Source organism: Pristis pectinata, chromosome 24 (genome assembly GCF_009764475.1).
Source record: "Pristis pectinata isolate sPriPec2 chromosome 24, sPriPec2.1.pri, whole genome shotgun sequence".
Classification (NCBI taxonomy): domain Eukaryota; kingdom Metazoa; phylum Chordata; class Chondrichthyes; order Rhinopristiformes; family Pristidae; genus Pristis; species Pristis pectinata.
Genome location: NC_067428.1, coordinates 5,185,983 through 5,209,690, shown reverse-complemented (window position 1 = coordinate 5,209,690; position 23,708 = coordinate 5,185,983). Strand labels below are relative to the sequence as shown.

Here is a 23,708-nt window from a genome sequence, read left to right as displayed (position 1 = left end):
CTGAAACTGTTTCTCTTTCCACAAATGCTGTTTGATCTGCTGAGTGTTTCCAGGATTTTCTGTTTTTATTTCAGATTTCCAGTATCTGCAGGGGTTTTTTTTGGTTTTCAGTTGTGTCAAATGTTTACCCACACTTAAGTAGGCAAGGTATATGTTCCTGATGTGGGCAAATGGACAGTGTATAGATAGTACAGATTGACAAAAGGGACCAAGGGGCCTGTCTCTGTGCTGTACAGCTCTATGACTCTGTGACTCTAATTCAAGAAGAAGGAATGTCCCAGCAAATAAGATTAGGCCATGTCAGCAAGAGTGAGTTATGCCTGTTCATGCATTTTCATGCCTGTTAAATATTCCTAAAAAGTTGACCAACATAAACAAGATTGATAATGACTTTCCTTCCATTTTAAGAATATTTAGTTATAAATGTGTCGGCAGAAACATTGCTCCTTAATGAATACTAAGACTGCAATGCAGTTCAGTCAAATGAAGTCCTGCTAACTTGTACATAGAGGGGTAAGAAGGAACAATAAGAGCAAGGGTCCTGAATTCAAACCCAAGGTGGTGTTCATCATCTTAACAAAAGGAAAGGTAGCAAGATGCTCTTTAGCATCACAAGCGTAGTAGCTATGTTATGTACAGGAAGGATGAGTTCATTTTGGTCAATGGGAACCTCAGGGCATGCACCGGGGAAACTAGTTTTTTCCCCAGGGTTGGGGAATCAAGAACTAGAGGGCATAGGCTTAAGATGAGAGGGGAAAGATTTAACAGGAACTTGAAGGGCAATTTTTTTTCCACAGAGGGTGGTACGTATGCAGAGTGAGCTGCCAGAGGAAGTGGGTGAGGCAGGTACATTAATAATTTTTGAAAGACAGTTGGACAGGTCCATGGATAGGAAAGGTTTAGAAGGTTATGGATCAAACATGGGCAAATGGGACTAGCTTAGATGGGCATCTTGGTCAGCATGGATCAGTTGGGCCGAAGGGCCTGTTTCCGTGCTGTACGACCCTATGACTCTAGTTCAGGGAGTGGACCACCTGAGATAGCCCAGCCACATGGTTTGACAAGGAGCCTACAGGATGAGGTTCAAGAGAGAGGGTGTGCGGATCAGTCGGGTACAGAATTACCACGACAGTGGGAGCCACTGCTGCTCTTGCCTTTAACGCCTCAGGGATCTTTCTAGTCTTCACTGCAGATATTGTTCGGGGTCAGCATTACAATGCATAATCATTCACTCAACATTATCAAGGGACTGAACATAATGAGCATCCAAATTCTAACAATAGGATTCATTACATTCCTAGTACTAACTCCAATTATTGCCAATACATCAGAACTTGCTTACGTTTTCTAGCCTGCCCATGTTAAACTATTACAAGCAAAAATATTTTGTTTCTGGAATATTGAAAAGCTGTTAGAGCATGTGTGGAAATGCTGATATTTAGCACCAATGATATTAATTTAATCAGATAATAATTGCTGAAAAGCCCACACAGATACATAAATATTGTAATAATAACCAAGAAGAAAAATTATCTCAATGAGCCTACCTTCCAGCGTTCTGGTGTCTAAATGCAACACCATGAAGGCCAGAGGGTGTACTTTATACTGCAAACCTTTTCAGCGTCCTTCCTGCCCCACGATGCTGCTGCAGCTCACCTCACTGACAAGTGAAGCGGTCACAATGCTGGCAAGTGATAGCAGGTATCATGTGCTGGGGAAGGGTATATTTTTCAATAAGATCCTTCTCCTGTCAAATGTACTAAGTTGCACCATTTGCAACAAGTTGGTTTTGTTATATTCACAGTCCACAGTTACTATTTTTGATTTCTTTCTCTCCTGAAGACGCAGACTGACACCAGGGCACGATTCCACAGACTCTGGAACTTTGCCACCTCCAGAGGCGTTGGGAGTTTATTAGGTTGGTGATGGTCAGTGTCTGAAACTTGGGTAGTGAGAATGTTACCTGCCACTCAGTAGTACAAGACTGAATGATGTCCAGGACTTGCTTCACACATGCACAGTCTCTGTTACTACCTGATGGACAGTGATTGGGACTGAACATTTTACAATCATCAGTGAAGATCTCCTCTTCTGAACTTATAATGGAGAAAAGACCATCGTCGCGGCAACTGAAGATTATTGTGGCTTTACCCTACCCTGGGAATCTCCCACGGCAATGACCCGAGCAGGGTGATTATCCACAACTGTTTTTCATGTCCTTGTACATTACTGATATTATAGACCATAGAACAGTACAGCACTGGACAGGCCATTCGGCCCGCAATGTTGTGCCGATCTTGATGCTGATTGATACTAAATGTCCTCCTCCTGTGTATCATCCACATCCCTCCATTCCCTTCATATTCATGTGTCTATCTAAAGGCCTCTTAAACACCACTAAACTGCCTGCTTCCTCTACTACCCCTGGTAACCCTTTCCAGGCACCTACCTCTCTCTGCGTAAAAAACTTGTCCCTCACATCACCTTTAAACTTCTCCCAACCTTAAAAGCATGTCCTCTGCTGTTTGACATTTTTACCCTGGGGAACAGATTCTGACTGTCTACCCTATCTGTGCCTCTATCAGGTCTCCCCTCAGCCTTCGATGCTCTAAAGAGAATAACCCAAGTTTGTCCAACCTGTCCTTATAGTTCATACCCTCTACTTCAGGCAGCATCCTGATAAATCTCTTCTGCACCTTTTCCACAGTCTCCACGTCCTTCCTATAATGGGGCGACCAGAACTGAACACAATGCTCCAAGTACAGTTTAACTAAAGTTTTATATAGTTACAGCATGACTTCCTTACTCCTATACTCCGTACCCCTACCAATGAAGGCGAGCATACCAGATGCCTTCTTTACCACCTTATCCACTTGCATGGCCACTTTCAGTGAACTATGGACCTGGACCCCAAGATCCCTCTGTACCTCAGTGCTATTAAGGGGCCTACCAAGAACTGTATACTTTCTCCTTTCATTTGGCCTCCCAAAGTGCAACACCTCACAGTTACCTGGATTAAATGCCATCTGTCACGTCTTTCCCTATATCTGTAACTGATCCATATCCCACTGTATTCTTTAATAGTCCTTTACACTGTCCACAGCTCCACCAATCTTAGTGTCATCCGCAAAGTCGCTAATCCACCCGTCTACATTTTTATCCAAATCATTGATATATATCACAAACAACAGAGGACCCAGCGCCGATCTGGAAAACCACTGGTCACGGAGCTCCAGCCAGAATAACAGCCTTCCACCCCTACTCTCTGTCTGCTATGGGCAAGCCAGTTCTGAATCTAAAATTGCAATTCACCCTGAATCCCAGACGTCTTTATCTTCTGATTCAACCTACCATGAGGGATCTTATCAAATGCCTTACGAAAGACCATGTAGATAACGTCCACTGCCTTACCCTCATCAAGCACCTCTATCACCTTCTCAAAAAACTCAATCAAGTTTGTGAGGCATGACCTGCCCTGCACAAAACCATGCTGACTGTCCCTAGGCAGGCCATGCCTTTCCGAAATGTGCTTAAATCCTATCCCTCAGTATCCTGTCCAACAGCTTCCCTACCACTGACGTGAAGCTCACTGGCCTATAATTACCTAGATTATCCCTATTTCCCTTCTTGAACAAAGGCACAACATTTGCTGCTCTCCAGTCCTCCTTGACCTCACCTGTTGCTAGTGAGGACACAAAGATCTTTGTCAAAGCTCCAGCAATTTCCTCACTTTATTCTTTCAATATCCAGGAAATATGCCATCAGGCCCTGGGGACTTATCCACCTTAATGTTTTTCACAAGACCCTGCACGACCTCCTCCTTAATCTCAAAATGTCCCAGCACTTTGGCAGGCCCCCCTCTGCCTTCACTATCCTCCAATTTCTCCTCAGTAACTACTGACGCAAAGTACTCATTTAGTACCTCAGCCACAAGCTCTGACAACAAGAACAAATTCCCTCCTTTATCCTTGAGTGGACCTACCCTCTCTTTAGTTATTCTCTTTTCCTTAATATAAGTATAAAATGCCTTGGGATTATCCTTGATCCTGCTCGCCAAGGACATTTCATGACCTCTTTTGGTCATGGCCTTACTAATCGCCTGCTTGAGAACTTTCCTGCTGTCTTTATATTCTACAAGGGTCCAGTCTGATTTTAGCTTCCTAAACCTTACATATGCTTCCTTTTTCTTTCAACCGAAATTTACGGCCTCTCGGGTCATCCATGTTTCCTCACATTACCATCCTTTTCCTTACTCCTGACCAGAACCTGCTGATCCTGAACTCTGATCAGCTGGTCTTTAAATAAATCCCATATGTCAGACGTGGACTTGTCCGACAGCAGCTGCTCTCAATCAATGCTCCTTAGCTCCTGTTTTATCCTGTTGTAATTTGCCCTCCCCCAATTTATCCGATTTTATCATTATTTATAACTAACTTAAAACATAGTGAGTTGTGGTCATTATTCCCAAAATGTTCACCCACTATCAGGCCTGTCACTTGGCCTGGCTCATTTCCCAAAACCAGGTCCAGTATGTTTTCTCCACTAGTTGGACTTTTCACATCCTGTTTCAAGAACCCCTCTTGGATGCACTGAAGAAATCCCACCCCATCTAAACTTCGTGTATTAAGGAAATTCCAATCAATACTGGTGAAGTTAAAGTCCCCCACCATGGCAACCCTGTTGTTTCTGCACCTTTCCATAATCTGTCTACATATCTGTTCCTCCACCTGTTGGTGGCTATTGGGAGGTTTATAATGTAATCCCATCAGTGTAATTGCACCTATCCTACTTCTGAGCTCCACCCAAATTGCCTCTGTGGACAAGACCTCCAGTGTGTCCTCCAGTATTGTGATCATTGTTTCTCTACTGTTCCTTCACTGAGTGCTGGACTTCTGTGCTGTTTCTTATCATTTGGAGGCAGGTTGGGTAAATGCTGCCCCCGGTTGGAGCTACGGACATATGAACTAGGAGCAGAAGTAGGCCATTCGGCCCATTGATCCTGCTCCAGCATTCAATAATGTCGTGGCTGATCTGATTATAACATCATACACCACATCATAGCTTGGTACGGCAACTGCTCTGCCCAAGACCACAAGAAATTGCAGAGAGTTGTGAACGCAGCCCCAGTCCATCATGAAAACTAGCTTCCCCTTCATTGACTTGTCTACACTTCCCGCTGCCTCAGGAAAGCAGCCAACACAATCAAGGGCCCCTCCCACCCCAGTCATTCTCTCTTCTCCCCCCTTCCTTCGAGCAGACAGTACCAAAGCTTGAGACCACATACCACCAGACTCAAGGACAGCTTCTACCCCACTGTTATGACTCTTGAATAGCCCTCTCATTTGATAAAGATGAACTCTTGATCTCTCAATCTACCTCATCATGGCCCTTGCACTTTATTTGTCTACCTGCACTGCACTTTCTCTGTATCTGTAACACTATATTCTGCATTCTGTTTTTTTTCCCCTTTTGTACTAACTCGATGTACTAATGTATGGAATAATCTGTCTGTATCTCAATACATGTGACAATAATAAACCAATTACCTACCAGTGATAACATTTCACCTCTTTGCTTATCAAGAATCTATCTACCTCCTGCTTACAAATCTTCAAAGACTTTGCTTCCAAAGATTCAAGACCATCTCTGAGAGAAAAGAAATTGCCTCATCTTTGACTTAAGTAGGCAATCACCCATTTTTAAACAGTGACCCCTAGTTCCAGATATTCCCACAAGAGGAAACATCTTCTCCAGATCCACCCCGTTGAGATCCCTTGGGATCTACCATACAAAGTCTGGGCAAATGGACCAGAACACCCTGAAAAATAGTCTCCTTGCCAACTACGCCAAATTTTTCCCGTTTCTGTATCTGGGACTATTAAACTGTCTGCGGGCAGCAAACACAGGAAGATTGGGTGGTGCAAGACATATAGCCTGACAGCTCTGACTCTGGTTCTCTTTGTGTAGATGCTGACTGACCTGCTGAATGTTTCCAGCATTTTTTGCATTTATTACAACCTGACAGAGCTGATCTCATGTTACAGTCCCGTGGCTGGCCTGCGTAGCTGAGCCTGGAGATCACATTAAGTGGGTCTGGCTCTGGATTTCATTCCACCCACTCAGTAAAGCCTCTGTGAGAATCATCATGTCCATGGTAGTAATGGAATGGTAGGTAAATGTCCACCAAACAGAAGGTGATGGACTTAGACCTCGATCTTAGTAAATAAATGAGCCTGAAGACACACAAGACTGCAGATGCTGGCATCTGGAACAAATAAAGGAATTCTGGAATAACTCAGCAGGACAGGCGGCATCTGTGGAGGCAAAAGAGACCCTGCATCAGGACTGAGAGGGAAGGGGAAAGATTGCCAGCAGTCCAAGGGAGGGGGTGGGACGGAGGTTGCTAGGTGATAGGTGGGACCAGATGGGGAGGGGGATGATGGGCAGATGGAACCAGGTAGGGAAGGGTGGGGGGGGGGGGGGGATGACATGGGTGGACTGGGTGGACAGGTGAGTGTGTGTAGGAGAAGAACACCTGGTGGTGCGGGTCACCTGAAACCGGAAAATTCAATGTACGTCTCATATTCCACTTGGATAGTTTGCAACCCAATGGTATGAACATTCTCCGAGTTCCTCCAGCATTCTGGTTATTGTTGGAGTAAGTGAGCCTCTCTAACTTGTCTATAAATCCCATTGTCACTTTCCGAAATGTACAATTAGTATGCCGGTCGGAGGAGAGACAAGTGGAGAGGCAAGGAGGGTTAAGGAGCCGTTGCCAGAACTTAGATTGGTGAAGGGATGGTGAGGCAGAGGAAATGGACACTGCAGAAGAGCTGGGAGTTGGAGGAGCATCAATAATGCAAGAGGTATTTTCATATCCAGTGAAGGGTGAGGCCATTGGAGGGACTTGAATATCGAGGCATCGTTGGGCCATCAGTAGGTCGGTGTCGACCGGAGTGCTTTGCTGGTATAAAACTTCCAGGGAGGAGGACAAACTGTACACAATACAGATGGCTAAGGTGAAGGTGCGATGTATTGTAGGAGGAATTTATATGTTTAACCTACACCCTGAGTCTGGCTTTCACGTGGGGCCCAGTTGCCCCCTTAATTGCCGCTCAGAACAGGACAACACACAAAGAAAATCTCTTGTACAGCAGTGGTGAGTTTCTCCAACGTCAGTTTATTCAGGCCTGTTACAGTGTCCACTGGGGAGCACTTTGAGTGAGAGCTCAAAGATACTCCACTGATCCAAAAGACTTACAGCAACGTATAGTATTCGCATTACAATAGTTACATGCAGATTTCACAATTTCATCAATAGCCCACTTCTCTTTGTAGTATTCGATCTTTGCTTTACCTCTGCCGGGGTTGCCTCTAACTGTCCGACAAATGGGACGTTACTTCCTTTGCCAGACAGTAGATTCCCCCATTCTCCCTACAATTGAGTGCTCTGGTTTATGGTCTTGCCCTTCTGTCATGATTCAGCTTATCTCACGATCAGTTGTCCTGCACCTAAGCTGTATTCTGACCATCGTTTGTTTATCTCTGCTCCAGCCAGCTATGTCCTGTAATCTAAACACTCCCCTGCTCTCAGTAGTAGCCTGTTTCTTCTAAGTGACCTTTAAGCCATCTCCACGATTGGTCCATTTTCCCATCACCTCTTTCTAACTTATATGATACTTAAGTTGACCATATTACAAACTTTCCCAATTTCTTATAATTCTTAAGATTCCTTCTTCAGTATAGCCAGGGGCCCCTCAATGGCCTCTCTGCATTTGCTGTGCTCTCACTCGTAAAAATCTGTGGCCCCAGCAAGTGAATCAGTGTCACCACCACTCAATTTAGCACTTACCAACTGAAAACCCACCTCTCTAGAGGGTTTGTGTCTCCCAGATGAACACACTGGAGTGAACCCAACAAGCTGATGAATTACTGCCTCTCAGTATTAATCCCCACCAGCCCCTCAATACCTACAGAAAATTCAAAATCCCCTTGTCCCCACCCTCACCCTTTAACTTGGAAGGGAATGGGATATAGATTGAAAATTCATGGAATTTATAAAATTATTCTGGCAAAGAAAGAGGCCACTCAGCCCATTGTTTCCGTGCCTGCTCCCGGTAGATCGATCCCATTCCCTGCACTTTCCCCTTTGCCCTTCAAAAGGATCTGCAGGGAAGGAGTCACAAAACAGAGCACCGGTACAGGATCCTGGCGAAGGATCTTTAACTCTCCCCACAGATGCTGCCTGACCTGCTGAGTATTTCCAACATTTGCTGCTCCTATGCCATATTTCCTGACTCTGCCTTTTCTCGGTTGGCAACAGCTAGGAGGAGTTGAGTGGCCCCTCTGCCTGGGTGATTTCTATCACTCTTGGAAAACCATTGTTGAGTTTGAGGTCCAGCTATGGTTTGGTGCTGAGTTGTGTTTAGGATGATGTGCCCTTGAGAACTACCTAAATTCTGTGCCAACTGCACTACGTGTGAGTTCTTTGCATGGTCCTTCTCAGAGTGCAGCCCATGAAGTGCAGATACAGAGCAGCTCCCAGTTCAGTTACCAACTCCACATAGAGGCCAAGTCCAAACACAGGTCTAAGTAGACAGAGTGAGAGAAGGAGATGGAGACACAAGAGACTGGGGACGCCGGAATCTGGAGCAACACACGAGATGCTGGAGGAACTCTGCGGGTCAGGCAGCCTCCGTGGAGGGAAATGGACAGTCAGCGTTTCAGTTCGAGACCCTTCATCTGGACTGAGAGATAGAAGGGAGATGGCCAGTGTAAAAAGGTGGAAGGAAGGGATGGAGCTAACAAGCAACAGATGGATCCACGTGAAGAGGGGCAGATGGAGGACGAGAGAGTAGAAATAGCACCAGAAGCTGAGAGGCAATGTGGAAGCAACAAAGTGCTGAAGATAATGGAATTTGAAAGGAAAGGGAACACGGGATCAAGTGAGGGAGGTGGGGAGGGCAGATGGGAACCGTGGAGGAATGGGAGGAGAGGGAGAGACGGGTCTGTGACATGGAAGGAGAACCTGACCACGTTTTGTGCAGAGAGGGTGGCTTCACGTTTTGGTTTCAGTGTATACAACAACACATTCTAGGATTACTGTAAGTTAAAGGCATACCCCTTCAACTCCAGCCACCTACCTACACTCAGGGTAACATACAGCGGCCAATTCACCTACCAACCCGCACTGTTTGCGACGCAAGAGGAAAATGGAGCATCCCACACTGTGGCAGGGAAAGCACAAACTCCTCACAGACAGCACCAGAGCTCAGGATCGAACCAGGGTCACTGGAGCCATGAGGCAGAGGCTCTGCCAGCAGCACTTCTGTGCCACCCAAAATACAAACAACCGCCATGCTTAACAATGTGTTGGCAGCTGCTTAGACCTTGGTGAATGTCCTTTCACTACAGTAGCGGGCAGAGTAACAGATCAGTGGTTACATTAGTGGGCCTGTAATCTTCAGCCTAGGCCAACAATGCTCTGCTGGGATCCACATGGAAGGTATTGGCTAAAGGGACTCCTTCGTGTCAAAATAAGTTTAAAAAATCCACTGTGGAACTTAAATTCAGTTAATTAATAGTATGGAATTTTTAAAAAATATTGCCAGAAATGTTGAAACCAATGAATTTTTGTAAAAAAAACTTCTCTGGTTCACTAATGCCTTTCTGGGGGAAACTGCTGCCGTTACCTGGGTCCAGACTGGCCAATATTGACTGCCCCCTGAATGGCCTGGCAGTTCAAAAGGCAGCTTGCCCACTCAAAGCAATCAGGAGTTGGCAATGACTGCAGAGCTGGTGATATCCACATCCCAACAAACTTGAAGTGACAACTCTTTGTGCAGAACATTGGATTGGTTTGTTTTGTTGATACTGCCTTCACCTGGTGAGAACTGCCTCTGGATGAGGTCAATGTGCTTGGCTCTATTCTGAACAGACCCCTCCATTAGGTGTCCACAATGCTACTTGTTAAAAACTCCTCATGTTAAAATTGGGTGCTTTGGCATTGGTCAAACTCGAAATCTCTCTCTCTCTCTCTCTCTCTCTCTCTCTCTCTCTCTCTCTCTCTCTCTCTCACTCTCTTACTCTCTCCCACTCTCTCGCTCTCATGCTCTCTCTCTCTCACATATGGACTGAAATGCAAGACTGAAAGATAAATGAAAGATTCATCTGACGGACTGTTGCCATTAACCAGCAGAAAGGTCAGCAGGCCAGTTAAACCAGCAACGCTGACACCTTGAACACTTCTGTGGAATGTGTTTTGCTGTAAAGACGTTGACGCTGGAAGAGAGGCAGGAGACTGGGCCCGAGCTGGAATGATAGAGCGCAGTTAGTTCACTCACCCCATTTTATCAGTAGTTACATAAACAGGGCTCGCAGATTGACAAGTAATAAGATTTATTACATTACTGCAATTCACCTATTCATATTGTTGTAAAATAATTTTAAAGTGCAACGTTGCTACGAGCATAAAATGTACAAATATAACTGTTAAAGCACATACAGATAGTAACTGTTATATTGTTTCTAAGAACTCTGAACAATCCTTGCAACAGGGAAGTTTCTATGTACTTTCTTTTAGCCTGTTACAGCTGTAAATGACAATGAGAAGAGTAAGGCACGGCTCTGTGGTTAACAATAATACATCGGATCAACAGCTTTAGGAATCCGGTTCATGTTGTGGAGTGCCGTCCAGTTCCACCAGAGGCAGCCGTTACACCTCAGGATAAACCGCATCTGTCGCAATTCCACAGTTGTTATCCATATCCTTGGACATGTGGACATATCCCTCCATGCCCCAACTTGTCCCCCAACTAAATGGACCAAAAAGATTTGCATTAATGCCCTGATTAAACAGATCTTTATACTTGTTTAAAATCAATTATCTTTGCTTTAGATGAGAGGCAGGGAGAGGAGGGGGTGAAGAGATTAGCCACTGTAGAGCTAGAAGTAGTTAAGGTAATATAAGGGGAACTAGCAGTTCACAGCCTTCCCTTCCAAAGGCCCTGTGTTTCCCATCAGAAGACACACTGGGCACCTATTACAGTGTCTCAATCTGCTGTCACACGAGTCAGGAGGAGAGGTTGTTCAACATACTCCCGTCAGTCTCACCTAAGCAGCTCCGGTTAGAAGCGCCCTCTATCTGACCCTGCTGGCCAATGTTAAGTGTCTCATTTCAGTGCAATGGGTTGCAGAAAGGGATCATCAGGAGTCGGCCAATCAGCCCCTTGTCCTGGTTCCACCATTCGACAGGATTGTGGCTGGTCTTTGACCTCAGCACCTCTTTCTTGCACAAACCCCATGGGTCTAGACTCAGTTAGGACTGTGCATCTCTTTACCCTCAGAGGTTCCTTTCCACCTCCCACAAGGACAGGCTCCGGGGTGAATGGTGCAAGGTATCCAAAGTATCTTGCTGGATATCCAAAATATCCAGGAAAGAGCCCAGGATTGAGGAAAAGAGATAAACAGAAATTTTGTTCCCACCTACGATCTGCTTCAGAACAAATATCCACAGATCCCTGAAAGTTGCCTCACTGCTGGATAGGGTAGTTAAGAAAGCTTATAGGTTGTTAGTTTTCATAAGTCGGAGGATCGAGTTTAAGAGCCGTGAGGTAATGATGTAGCTCTATAAAACTCTGGTTAGACCACACTTGGAGTACTGTGTCCGGTTCTGGTCGCCTCATTATAGGAAGGATGTGGAAGCGTTGGAAAGGGTGCAGAGGAGATTTGCCAGGATGCTGCCTGGTTTAGAGAGTATGGATTATGAGGAGAGACTAAGGGAGCTAGGGCTTTACTCTTTGGAGACATGATAGGAGACATGATAGAGCTGTACAAAATATTAAGAGGAATAGATAGAGTGTACACCCAGCGTCTCTTTCCCAGGCCACCAATGCTCAATACAAGAGGGCATGGCTTTAAAGTAATGGGTGGGAATTTCAAGGGAGATATCAGACGGAGGTTTTTTTACCCAGAGAGTGGTTGGGGCATGGAATGCGCTGCCTGGGGTGGTGGTGGAGGCAGGTACGTTGGTCAAATTCAAGAGATTGCTAGATAAGCATATGGAGGATTTTAAAATAGAGGGATATGTGGGAGGAAGGGATTAGATAGTCTTAGGCGAGGTTTAAAGGTCGGCACAACATGGTGGGCCAAAGGGCCTGTATTGTGCTATTGATTCTATAAGTGCAGCGCAGTAAGTGTCCCTGGCTCTCTGGAACGTGCAAGGAGGAAACTCGAACAGCTCCAAGAGACAAAGATGCAAGAGAGCTTCAATGGGGGAAGGTCATTCATTAGAGTCATAGTCATACAGCATGCAAATAGGCACTTCAGCCATCGAGTCCCTGCTGACCATCAACCACCCACTACACTATACTAATCCTATTTTATATTCCCCCTCATTCCCCTTAACACCCGTCTCCCTGATTCTACCCCTCAACTCCATACTAAGGGCAATTTACACTGGCCAATTAACCTCCCCACCCACACATCTTTGGGATGTGGGAGGAAACAGGGACACCAAGATGACATCCACACAATCACCGGGAGAACATGCAAAGTCCAAGCAGACAGTGCTGGAAGTCAGGATTGAACCGGGGTCACTGGAGCCGTGAGGCAACAGGTCCACCAGCTACATGACTATGTTGTCCCTCGTACTGTACATGTGGAAAGACTGAAGTGGTGCAGCATTGCCAGTTTGAACTCTGTGGCTGAGTTAATGTGTCAGTTCCATCCCCACCGACGTACCTGTTTTTAACGATCCAGTACGGTTTCTGATCTTCAGTCCCATAGCCGACAGCCAACACCTCATGATCCAGCCTGGCAGAGCTGCAGTGAGGCTCATAAAATATACCTAGGGAGGATGACATACTGTTACCCTGGAGTGGGAGCCCCAACTTCAGCCATTCTCTAATGCCCAGGAGGCCCAAGATGTTGTTACCTGAGAGAACAGTCTTTGCACAACGTAATGCCCACAACATCCTTTCATCCAGAAGCTGGTACCAGTGTGGAGAATAAAGGTCAAGGTTATGTTACTCGGTAAGCAGCTTGGGTGAAGATGGTGGGAAGATGATCAGGGGAATGAGAATTGGGAAAACGATGGCAAGGCTTGGGGAAACAAAAGGGGAGCATCCTTTAGGGGAAGGACTGGGAGCGGCTGAGAATATTGTCTGCACTCCAGAGGCATGGTTGGTGGGAGGGAGCACTCAGAGAAACACCTGGGGCCCAACAGTGCGCCAATGGTCCCAACAGCACCTCCAGTGTCCAGCATTGGAACCGCAGCCGGTCTCCAACATCCATTGACATGCTGTGGAAAATACCAGTATGGGACCTGCTGACACATCTGGGGCACTGTTGGACCCCACCTGCAGGACAATTCTTGGGGGGGGGGGGCGGATTTCATAGTGTGGCATGGGGCAAATCCCCCTGGGACATTGGGCCAGGTCCATTTGAAATCCGATTGATTTCTGGACTGACTGGATAGATGGGAGATACTTTTAAATTATTTTGCTTTATTAATGTTTTCAGTTGTCACCATGTATTCTTAGTTTATTTTCTAAAATTGTTACAATTTTAATATATTTACTTTGATTTTAACTGTTATTAAAGGATGCCAGACATGTAAAACCCATTAAAATAAATGACAATTTTTGCAGAAGTTCCCCTCCAGCTTACGGACGGCTTCCCTTGCCCCTGGAACCCAGACCAGGCCACTGAGTTCAAGGGGCAAGAGGGGCCATCCATATTAGGCCCAGATATGAGGGAGGACCATGGCTGGCAGAGCCAGAGGGACTGGGTCAGCACGATCTGGCCCTTTAAGATGAAGCTTTCGGAGTTCCCAGCAGTGGGGGAAGGGGGAGGTCCCTTTAACAACAGCACCGAGGAGGGCTGGATCTGTGGATGAGGCCTGTTTCAGTGAACTAGCCCCTTGCATTACCGGGTCTCATACATGCAGAACAATTTCTTCTAATGTTAGATCAAGACAAACAGTGCACCAGTCCATGGTCTCCACTTACTGATCGAGCGTTTGATCACTGGAGGTTGCACAATGGCGAGCTCTGCAATAGAACCTCCTGGTCCGTGGCTCTCACCTGATTTGTACAACATGAAGGATCTGTGCTCTGCATCGATGGAGACAGAGATCGGTCCAACTGTGGCCACAGCTGCAGCCAAATCCGCTTCCGAATCTGTCGGAATCTTCCTGACACCCTTGCAAGTGGCGACAATATCATTTCTGTTGAACTTGCATTCCCCATCCTGAAAGAAAGAGGTGGTAGAAAGCTGATAAACCCACCCAGACTCAATGCCTCCCCCCATCCACAGTCACTAGTCACACTACTACCAATTGCTCGAATCTGAGACTCCCCCTGACTTCCCTTTCAAACCACAGCTCCTTTCAACCAGGCCTGTCTGCCCCACAGCAACCCCCAACCCCCTTGCCCCACACTACAATCCAGCTCCCAATTTACCTGACAGCCTGCACTGGTGGAGCGCCTGAAGAAAGTCCCTCTGCTAATGTGGGCCCTGTTCAGCCTTGGGCTTCGGACATGACTCCAGTTTTCCATGTGTGGCGCTGAGGAAAGTCGGGCATATCTACGTCCGTAGCTTTCTTACAGCTTAAATCCTTATTAATTGATGCATTCAAGTAAGCCTTCCATTCCTCATGTGTCCAACCTGCAAGCCTTGCTGTAATAAATTCCTCAGCTGTCCCCCCTGCCTATGACCAGTCCCCCACATGGACCTAAGTGACTCAGGAACCAAAGGGGAGTTGACGAGCTTGTGAAGGAGATGGTGCGGGGCTACAAGGAATGAGAATGGGACAGATGGAATCGCTCGGCTGGACCCATGCACTGATTGGTCTCCCCTTCTGCGTCATAATAAGGAAGGAAGCCCAGGGGAGTCAGGAGAAGGAAGTTAGCACAAGGTGAGCTGGATCTTCTGTTACAGACTGCATCACCCTAACCACTGACTGCTGATTGCACAGGGGCAGTAAATCCCATCCACATACACACAAAGTTTGCCACTGATTGGTCATGGCAACATGCTGCACAAATAGGTGAACCGTTTTAGTTTTCATTTGCTAAAAATCCTGCAATAACCATCTTTACCATTAAAAGCAAACCGAGGAAAGAGCTCCTTCTCAGATCACTAATCCAATCGTTTAAAGGGGACTCATTTATGCCATGGAGTAACAGTGAGTAATTTTTCTCACCACTTACTTCAGCAGCAGGAAGAACTGAGATGACGTCTCTGAGTCCCCCCTTCTCACATCATCGTCGAAAGCTTAGATTACCCTCATGATATTTCCATGGGGCAGGTCCGACCAAAGCAACCATGGTCATCCCCAATTAGCATCGAGCTGAGGAAATCCTAAGCATATCTATGCTCTTAATCTAGTTTAAATCCTTTTTAATGGGTTTTATGAAATTATATTAGATTTTTATTATTATATATTATATATAGATGTTTATAAATATGTACACGTGTGTGTGTGAGTGTGTGCTAATATATATAAATTGGTAAATAGGTTTCTTATTGTCACATGTACTGAGGTACAGTGAAAAACTGTTTTGTATGCCGTCCATACAGATCACTTCATCATGTCAGTACATTGAGGTAGTACAAGGGAAAACAATAACAGAATGCAGAATAAAGTGTCACAGCAACAGAGAAAGTGCATTTATGTCATATAGATTATATAAAATTAAAAAGGAAAGTCATCCCAGCTGACAGATAAGGTAAAACCCTCTGTAGTAATAGCGTTATGCGGTTAGCGTAACGTTATTACAGCGCCAGCGATCCGGGTTCAATTCCGGCTGCTGTCTGTAAGGAGTTTGTACGTTCTCCCCACGTCTGCATGGGTTTCCTCCGGGTGCTCCGGTTTCCTCCCACATTCCAAAGACGTACGGGTTAGGAAGTTGTGGGCATGCTATGTTGGCGCCGGAAGCGTGGCGACACTTGCGGGCTGCCCCCAGATTCACTTCACCCTGTGTTTCGATGTACATGTGACTAATAGAAAAAGTCTTATATTAACTTTCTGAGGATGATAAAAATTCTTAGGAAGCTTAAAGAAGAAGGAAGGTTACCTTTGCAGTGTAGGGGTAGGATTGCTCTGAACTGATGCCTTTTTCTTTGATAAATAGAAGGGATCGCACTTTGTATCCACCATTACAGCCTCGGTTCCCTACATCTCTGCTACAGTCCATCAGGTACTGTTCGCTCAGGGAAATGAGTTTTCCTGTTTTCTTAAATACCTGGCCCTCAAGTACTCCAGTCGTGCTGAAAGCCCAGCAGGAGCCACATTGTCCCTGGAAAACAAACAATCACTTTGGGATTAAAGTGCTCGTGATACTTTGAAACCTTTGCAGCTGGGCACAGCGCATTGTGAGGTTAGAAACACGAGGGTAAATATGTAATGGGTAAATTCTGTACCTCAGGGGTGTGGATATTAGATCATTTTTATGGTGGAAGTAGATACATTTCTGGAAGATCAGAGGATTGAGGGTGATGGGGAACTGGCCGGTGTAGATCAGCTATGATCAGATTGAATGGCAGGGCACGCTTGAGGGGCCACGTGGCCTACTCCTGCTCCTATTTTCTTGTGTTCTTATGCTTCACTATTCACAGATGCTGCCTGACCAGCTGCGTATTTCCAACATTTTCTGTTTTATTTTTCAATTGAAATAAGTAATTAACAAAATAAAAGTTACAAAAGATAGTTAATGAAAACTGTATAAACACACTCAGAAATAATTAAAAACATTAAACTAAATCAAAATGATGATCATATAACTGGCCCTTGCCCTTTGCCCCCACTGAAAAGCAGTGTTTCAGATCCTGTGCAGTCTGACCAGTGCAGGGTCCGAGAGCCAATTCCCTGGAGCATGCTGAGGATGCAGCCCCCAAAAACCTGCCCTCAACTCATGGTGGGCACCCCTCTGTCCAAGAATTGCTCCTCTTTGATTGCCAGCTCTTCCCTTGGGAGCTACGAGCTACAATGGCAATATTGGGCTCAGTATGTCCTGCTTTGGTTCACTGTGTGCTTTACTCCTGAAAAAGCTTCTTGAGATGTTTTACTGCATTAAGAATGCAATTTTTATGCTAGCAATTGTTGTGCATTGAAAATGAAGTCCGACTACCCAAGATTTCTCTGAAAAACTTGAATGGAAAACATTGCACAGTGTGTAACGGTCTGGGTGACGATATCATCTTTCACCAGCAATTCTTCAAAACTTCACACATTAATAATCAATGGAGTCCTTCATCCCTTCTTACCTGGTCCTTCACTGGAGTAACATAACCTTTAGGGCGCCAGTCAACAAATGACGGCAGGTCAGCATTCTGCTGAGCTGTAAACACTTTGTACGTCGAATTCCCCACTTCTTTTTTGTTGAATTTATTCAAAAGTTGCGCAAACTCCTTCATGGTCTAGAAGATGAAGAAAGCTGAGATGTGGTAAATTGGATTAGTAAACTTGCGGATGACACTAAGATTGGAGGTGTAGTGGACAGCGAGGAAGGCTTTCAAAGCTTGCAGAGGGGTCTGGACCAAATAGAAAAATGGTCCAGAAAATGGCAGATGGAATTTAATGCAGGCAGGTGTGAGGTGTTGCATTTTGGAAGGACAAATCAAGGGAGGACATACACAGTAAATGGTAGGGCACTGAGGAGTGCAGAGGAACAAAGGGATCTGGGAGTTCAGATACATAATTCCCTGAAAGTAGAGTCACAGGTAGACAGGGTTGTAAAAAAGGCTTTTGGCATCCTGGCATTTATAAATCAAAGTATTGAGTATAGGAGTTGGAATGTTTTGGTGAGGTTGTATAAGTCATTGGTGAGACCAAATTTAGAATATTGTGTGCAGATCTGGTCGCCGAACTACAGGAAGGATGTCAGTAAGATTGAAAGAGTGCGGAGGAGATTTACAAGAATGTTGCCGGGTCTTCAGGAGTCGAGTTATAAGGAAAGATTGAGCATGTTAGGACTTTATTCCTTGGAGCGGAGAAGAATGAGGGGAGATATGATAGAGGTTTATAAAATGATGAGGGGCATAGACAGAGTTAATGCAAGTAGGCTCTTTCCACCTAGATTAGGAGAGATAAGTACGAGAGGACATGGCTTTAGGGTGAAAGGGGAAAGGTTTAGGGGGAACATTAGAGGGAACTTCTCACTCAAAGAGTGGTGGGAGTGTGGAAGGGCTGCCATCTGATGTGGTAAATGCGGGCTCCGCTCTTAACTTTTAAGAGTAAATTGGATAGATACATGGACGAGAGAGGTCTGGAGGGGTATGGGCTGGGGGCAGGTAACTGGGACTAGCAGAATAATGTTTCGGCACAGACTAGAAGGGCCGAATGGCCTGTTTTCTGTGCTGTAGTTTTCTATGGTTCTATGGTTCTATGGTTCTATTATTAATACTTTGCAGAGGTTGATTCATATTGTACCACAAGTGAATTTGCATGAAGTTACACACTGTACAAAATGTCCTGATCCACAAAAGGTGGCTTAGGACTAAGCAGCTTAATATCTCTGGAGCTGTACCTATGCATCCAATCAGAGCTGCCTTAACCTCAGCTGGAGATATTCACACCAAGAAACAATCTGCTGGAGGAACTCAGCAGGTCGAGCAGCTTCTGTGGGAGGGAAAGGAATTGTCGACGTTTTGGGTTGAAACCCTGCATCACTGGTCAGGCAGGCACGGTAGTGTAGCGGTTAGCGTAATGCTATTACAATGCAAGCGACCCCGGTTCAATTCCGGCCACTGTCTGTAATGAGTTTGTACGTTCTCCCTGTGTCTGCATGGGTTTCCTCTGGGTGCTCTGGTTTCCTCCCACATTCCAAAGACGTACGGATTAGGAAGTTGTGGGTATGCTGTGTCGGTGCCGGAAGCATGGCGACACTTGTGGGCTGCCCCCAGAACACTCTACGCAAAAGATGCATTTCACTGTGTGTTTCAATGTACATGTGACTAATAAAGATATCCATCTGATCTTGTCTTATCTTATATTCACAGTCTGGATCTCCTTAGAGCCTAACGGTAGCCACTAATGGATGAAACCCCACAGGAAGATGCCTATTACAAGTTTAAACTCTCTACACTGGCACCCTTGGGACTTGACCGGTTCCGGACCCACAGAAGCTGCCTCCAGACCACCCTTCCTCTGAGCAAGAGAGCTCTTCTTTTTAACACTGTTATTTTAGACACTTCTTGGGTTACATAGAGAACACTGTAACCTAGAGTTGGAAAACGCTGTCAGCTGAGATCGCAAAACTAGGTTAATTAGCTACAGATTACTACAGATCTTAGTTAATTTTAGAATCATGGTAAGATCTTAGTTAGAGTTACAGATTAGTACAGATTAATTAGTACAGATGTGAAGTACAGAGTTAAGACGTGCCAGAACGGAGAATGCCAGACCAGAGCGTTTCAACCTGTAGTTTGTATTCAAGACTGTCCCGTCAGGACAACTTCCCAACTGGATTCAGTGACTGTAAGTGATATCAAGTCCAACAGAAAGAATCAAAATGAAGATGGAAGTGGTGGAAGCTGGGTGTCTCCATTCCTCCAACATAAACCAAACTCTGCATCAGAATTCCAATGTCTAATTTACTGAGGGCAGCAAATCCATTTGGTTGATTCACACCCCCACCAGTGTTGTTACTTCATCATTCCAGTTGTTATCTGCTTCTGTGTTCAACTGGAATTAAAATAATGGGAATTTTAAAAAAAAACAGAAAATGCTGGAAACACTCAACGGGTCAGGCAGCATCTGCATAGAGAGAAACAGTTTTGCATTTGAAAGTTGACTTCCCCTCTCCACAAATGCTGCCTGACCTGCTGAGTGTTTTCCAGCAATTTTCTGTTTGAATTTCAGATTTTAGATGAGTGGTAATTTGATTTTGGATTAGAATTAAAAAGAAATGCTTTCTCCACCTTGAGAAGCACATTAATTCTGTTTTTGTTCTGTCCCTGGGATTAGAAGGCAGTGCATTAAAAAGTCACATTCAGAGAATCCTGATATTCCTGCAGCACCCATTGGGCCCAACTCACACTTCAAGTCGATATCTGGTCTGGATACAGTGTCTGCAATGGCTGTGAACATCCACAGGAGTTCCTGCTGACGACTGTGCCATTACCTGGAACCATCACCGAAGGGGAAATCGTTGACGACCCTGGCACTCTCCAGGGCATCTTAAAGTGGTTACCAGCCTGATTTTAAAGGTTCAAGGTGTCAGGGTGAATTGAACAAGAGTTAACTGCTCATTGGTATCAATTCAAAGCTTTCCAGTTATGAATTTCTTCATAACTTCAGATTGGAATCAAATATGTTGCCAGTTGTTTGCCCTGTCAAGGGGAGATCCCAACAAACAGTGGGGATTCCTTTTTGCATGGATCATGGGATCAAAAGGACAGCAGACACTCATTCCCCTTTTTGGGCATGTTCTACCTTTGAGTGGGATGATGCCAGACTTGCGGCCTAACTCCATTTTCCCACCTCATTCTGTTCAGTACTATTATTCTTCGAGATGTTCTGTTATTACAGACCTCATTATGGATCCCTGTATTTTCCTCGCTGCTAACGGCAGGCTAACAGGTCGGTAGTTCCCAGGTTTCTCTCTCACTCCTTTTCTCAATATTGGCATCACAGTTTCTCCAGCCCCCGGCCCCCAATCAGCAGGATGCTTCCTAGATCCTGAGCAATTGATAGTAACCAATACATCCACTATCTCTAAAGCTACCTCCGTCAAATCTCTGGGATGTAGATCATTAGGTCCTTAGGATTTATTGGCTTTCAATTTCACCAACTTCTCCGGTAGATATTTTTACTAATATTAATTCCCTTCAGTTCTTCATTCTCACTGGACCCTTGGTTCTCTGGTATTTCTGGCAGTTTCATTGCATCCACTTCCAAGAAAACAGGCAGAAAATATTTGTTTAATTTCTCTGTCATTTCCTTATTCCCCATGGCTCAGTGTGGCAGTAATTAGTGCCTCTGTCTCACAGCCCAGGGACCCAGGTTCAATCCTGGCCTCGGGGGCTGTCTGTGTGAGATTGTCTCCAGGTACTCCGGTTCTCTCCCAAATACCATAAATGTTAATAGGTTAAGTGGCGACTGTAAATTACCCCTTATTCTTGGTCACCTTGATTACTTTCTGCATCAGTTCATGATAATTGAAAGATTTACAAGCATCCACCCCACTAATCTCTTTAGATCTCCACTGTCTTTCGTCAGTTATGCTGCTCTGTTCTATTCAAATCCATTTGTCTTCAATGAAGTCCCTTTGCAATAAAAAGGTTTATGCTTAATCCACTAACCAACATTTATAATTTTAGGTTTCATTGAGACTGTGACAATGCAGCTGTCATTGTCACAAGCAACCTTGTGGCTTTCTATCCCAGCACTTAAGTCATTAATAAGTAAGCTAAAGAGTTCTGCCCTCAACAGAGATCCTTCCAGGACACCACCACCCTCATGCTGATGTTTCTGGTCATTATTCCTACTATTTTTTCTGCTCCACCAATTGCTTAACTAGGTCAATAATTTGCTTTACCTTAACCAACAGCTTCTTATGAGGGACTTCTATCAAATGGCTTCTGCATGTGTTTATAACTGACATCCATATACAATCCCATGTCACCTGTTTTACTCTTCAAAAACAAGCTCAATTTCCTCAGACATGACTTGCCCTTTAGAGATGTATGCTGACTAATTCTGATTAGCTAAAAAAAATTCAAGGGATTCAAACGGTCAATCTTTAATTATAGGCAGAAGTGATAATTCAACAACAAATGTTAGCCTAACTGGAATTTAATTGCCCAGTTTCCCTCTTACACACTTTTCTTAAATAATAAAATTAACATACACAATTTTCCAGCCTACAATGTTTTCACCCACTTTAATTTAAAGCCCAGAACGGAACCAAATCCTCCCAGTGATCTGTCACTCTTAGGTACCATTGTCTTCATCAACTGTATTTTGTTAACTTAACAGTCTTATCAATGAAAGCAGCATGTCAGACTTGTTGACCAAAGAAGAAATACATATTGATATTAAGGCAATAGTCCAGATGTCCCAAATGCTTGATGTCCCAACAGTACTTGTGGACAGCTTCCCAACCTACTTTTTCAACTTAACTCTTTCAGTCATGCACTCGCTCATCTCCCGAGCACAGAAGCACAGTATAATAGTACCCGTGTCCTGGAAGGTCCTAGCCATCAATATTTCATCCTGACTTTGACCCTCTTAACTTTCTCTATCTCCTTCAGAAGACTCGAACTGCAAAGAAAATGGAAACCTTATTAATGGTGCATCATTATTGTCTTTTCTCTTACCATGTCAAAAAGCAGTGCAGAAGTTGGCAAGCATTTGGTAGTGAGTTTAAAGGCATTATGCTGGGGATTGCCAAGCACAAGTGAGCAAGTACAGGTGGTAAGAAAGGCCTGGGGCTGGCTCTTTGTTTAGCTCTGCAGGGATGAACTCAGATGATGGATCAAGCAACCAACAGTTAATATATATATATATATGTCCTTGTACACAGTTACTGAATATATTGGATTGTCTGTAGGAGCCTCCTTAAACTTGTTGATTATGATGGTGGGATCCACTACTGCCTTAAGATTCTAGGAGATGACATTGGGAGTTCAGCCAGGAAATCTGTGTCCATAAGAATGTCCCAGAGAACCCAGCCGGTAAACCAAACACATTTTCCAAATATCTACATGCACAGGGAATTAAAGCAAATATGAAAGAATAACACAGGAGAAGGCAACTGCTGTTCACAGAGAGACTCTGGCGCTGACACAAGGTCCTTGTTTGATTTGTTTGATGATGCAGCATCACATTTGGTTCCCTGAAGGAACCTCCGTGCTGCTATTCTCTTTGTCTTCCCCTTCACAACACAACAGAAACATTTTAGCTGTCAAAAAGCAAACTGGACCTCTTCCTTCTACAGAAGAGATGACCGAGGTGCAAATTAATAGATTTTAAAATTATGATATACAGATATCCACTAACATACATCCAAAATAATGATGTAAGCTAAGAACTCATATATCCAATGAAGGATGTATCAGGGGCTTCTGTTAGTATATGGAACACACTACTGCTTAGAATAAGTGAGGCAAACATCATCAACCCCCTTTAAGAGGTAATTTGAGTGAGAAGGTATAGAAGAAGCAGCAGACAGGATTAGGGGAAGTGGGTGGGAAGAGGCTCAAATGGGTCATGAATGCTGGCACAGATCAGGTCGGCCAAAGGATCTGTTATGCCCTATTAATTTTACTTTAGGTGGTTCTGTACATACCAGATCTCCAAACTGATTCATTCCTACAGTAAATGTGTGTTTTCCCATTGAATGCTCCAGGTTATGCTTCGCAATGAAGTTCATATTTTTCTCCCAAACCATTCTTCTGTATTTTTCATCATTCTGAAAAATAACGCAACAAAGTTAAATTCTAATTCATTTTATCACTGTAAACGCTGAGAATTGCTCTTTATGTTAGAGAGAAAAGCCATGAAAGGACATGAAATTGTTCCTTGACCACATCACAGTCTAAGAAAAAAGAAAATTCTGTTGTAAAATTTTTTGAAATCCAAATCCACAGATCAATACTCCTCCTTAAATTATCCTCCAAGAACGAAACACATACAGATTGTGGAGCAACAATATTACAGCAGTTTTAATCCGCATTCCTCGGTGTAGCTGAGATTCTCACAG

The 23,708-nt window shown here is 44.6% G+C and overlaps 1 protein-coding gene across 1 annotated transcript in view; it reads right to left on the bottom strand.

Annotated features, from left to right (window-relative positions):
* LOC127582617 (cathepsin L2-like) overlaps positions 1 to 23,411 on the bottom strand; it is a 195,890-nt gene extending 172,479 nt beyond the window's left edge. The window contains exons 1-4 of the mRNA XM_052038060.1: positions 23,295 to 23,411; positions 17,269 to 17,421; positions 16,080 to 16,301; positions 14,085 to 14,250 (exon numbers count right to left, since the gene is read on the bottom strand). Of these exons, the coding sequence (XP_051894020.1) occupies positions 14,085 to 14,250; positions 16,080 to 16,301; positions 17,269 to 17,421; positions 23,295 to 23,396 (643 nt within the window). The 5' untranslated portion in view covers positions 23,397 to 23,411. The remainder of the gene's footprint in view (positions 1 to 14,084; positions 14,251 to 16,079; positions 16,302 to 17,268; positions 17,422 to 23,294) is intronic.
* Between the last annotated feature and the right edge of the window lie 297 nt (positions 23,412 to 23,708).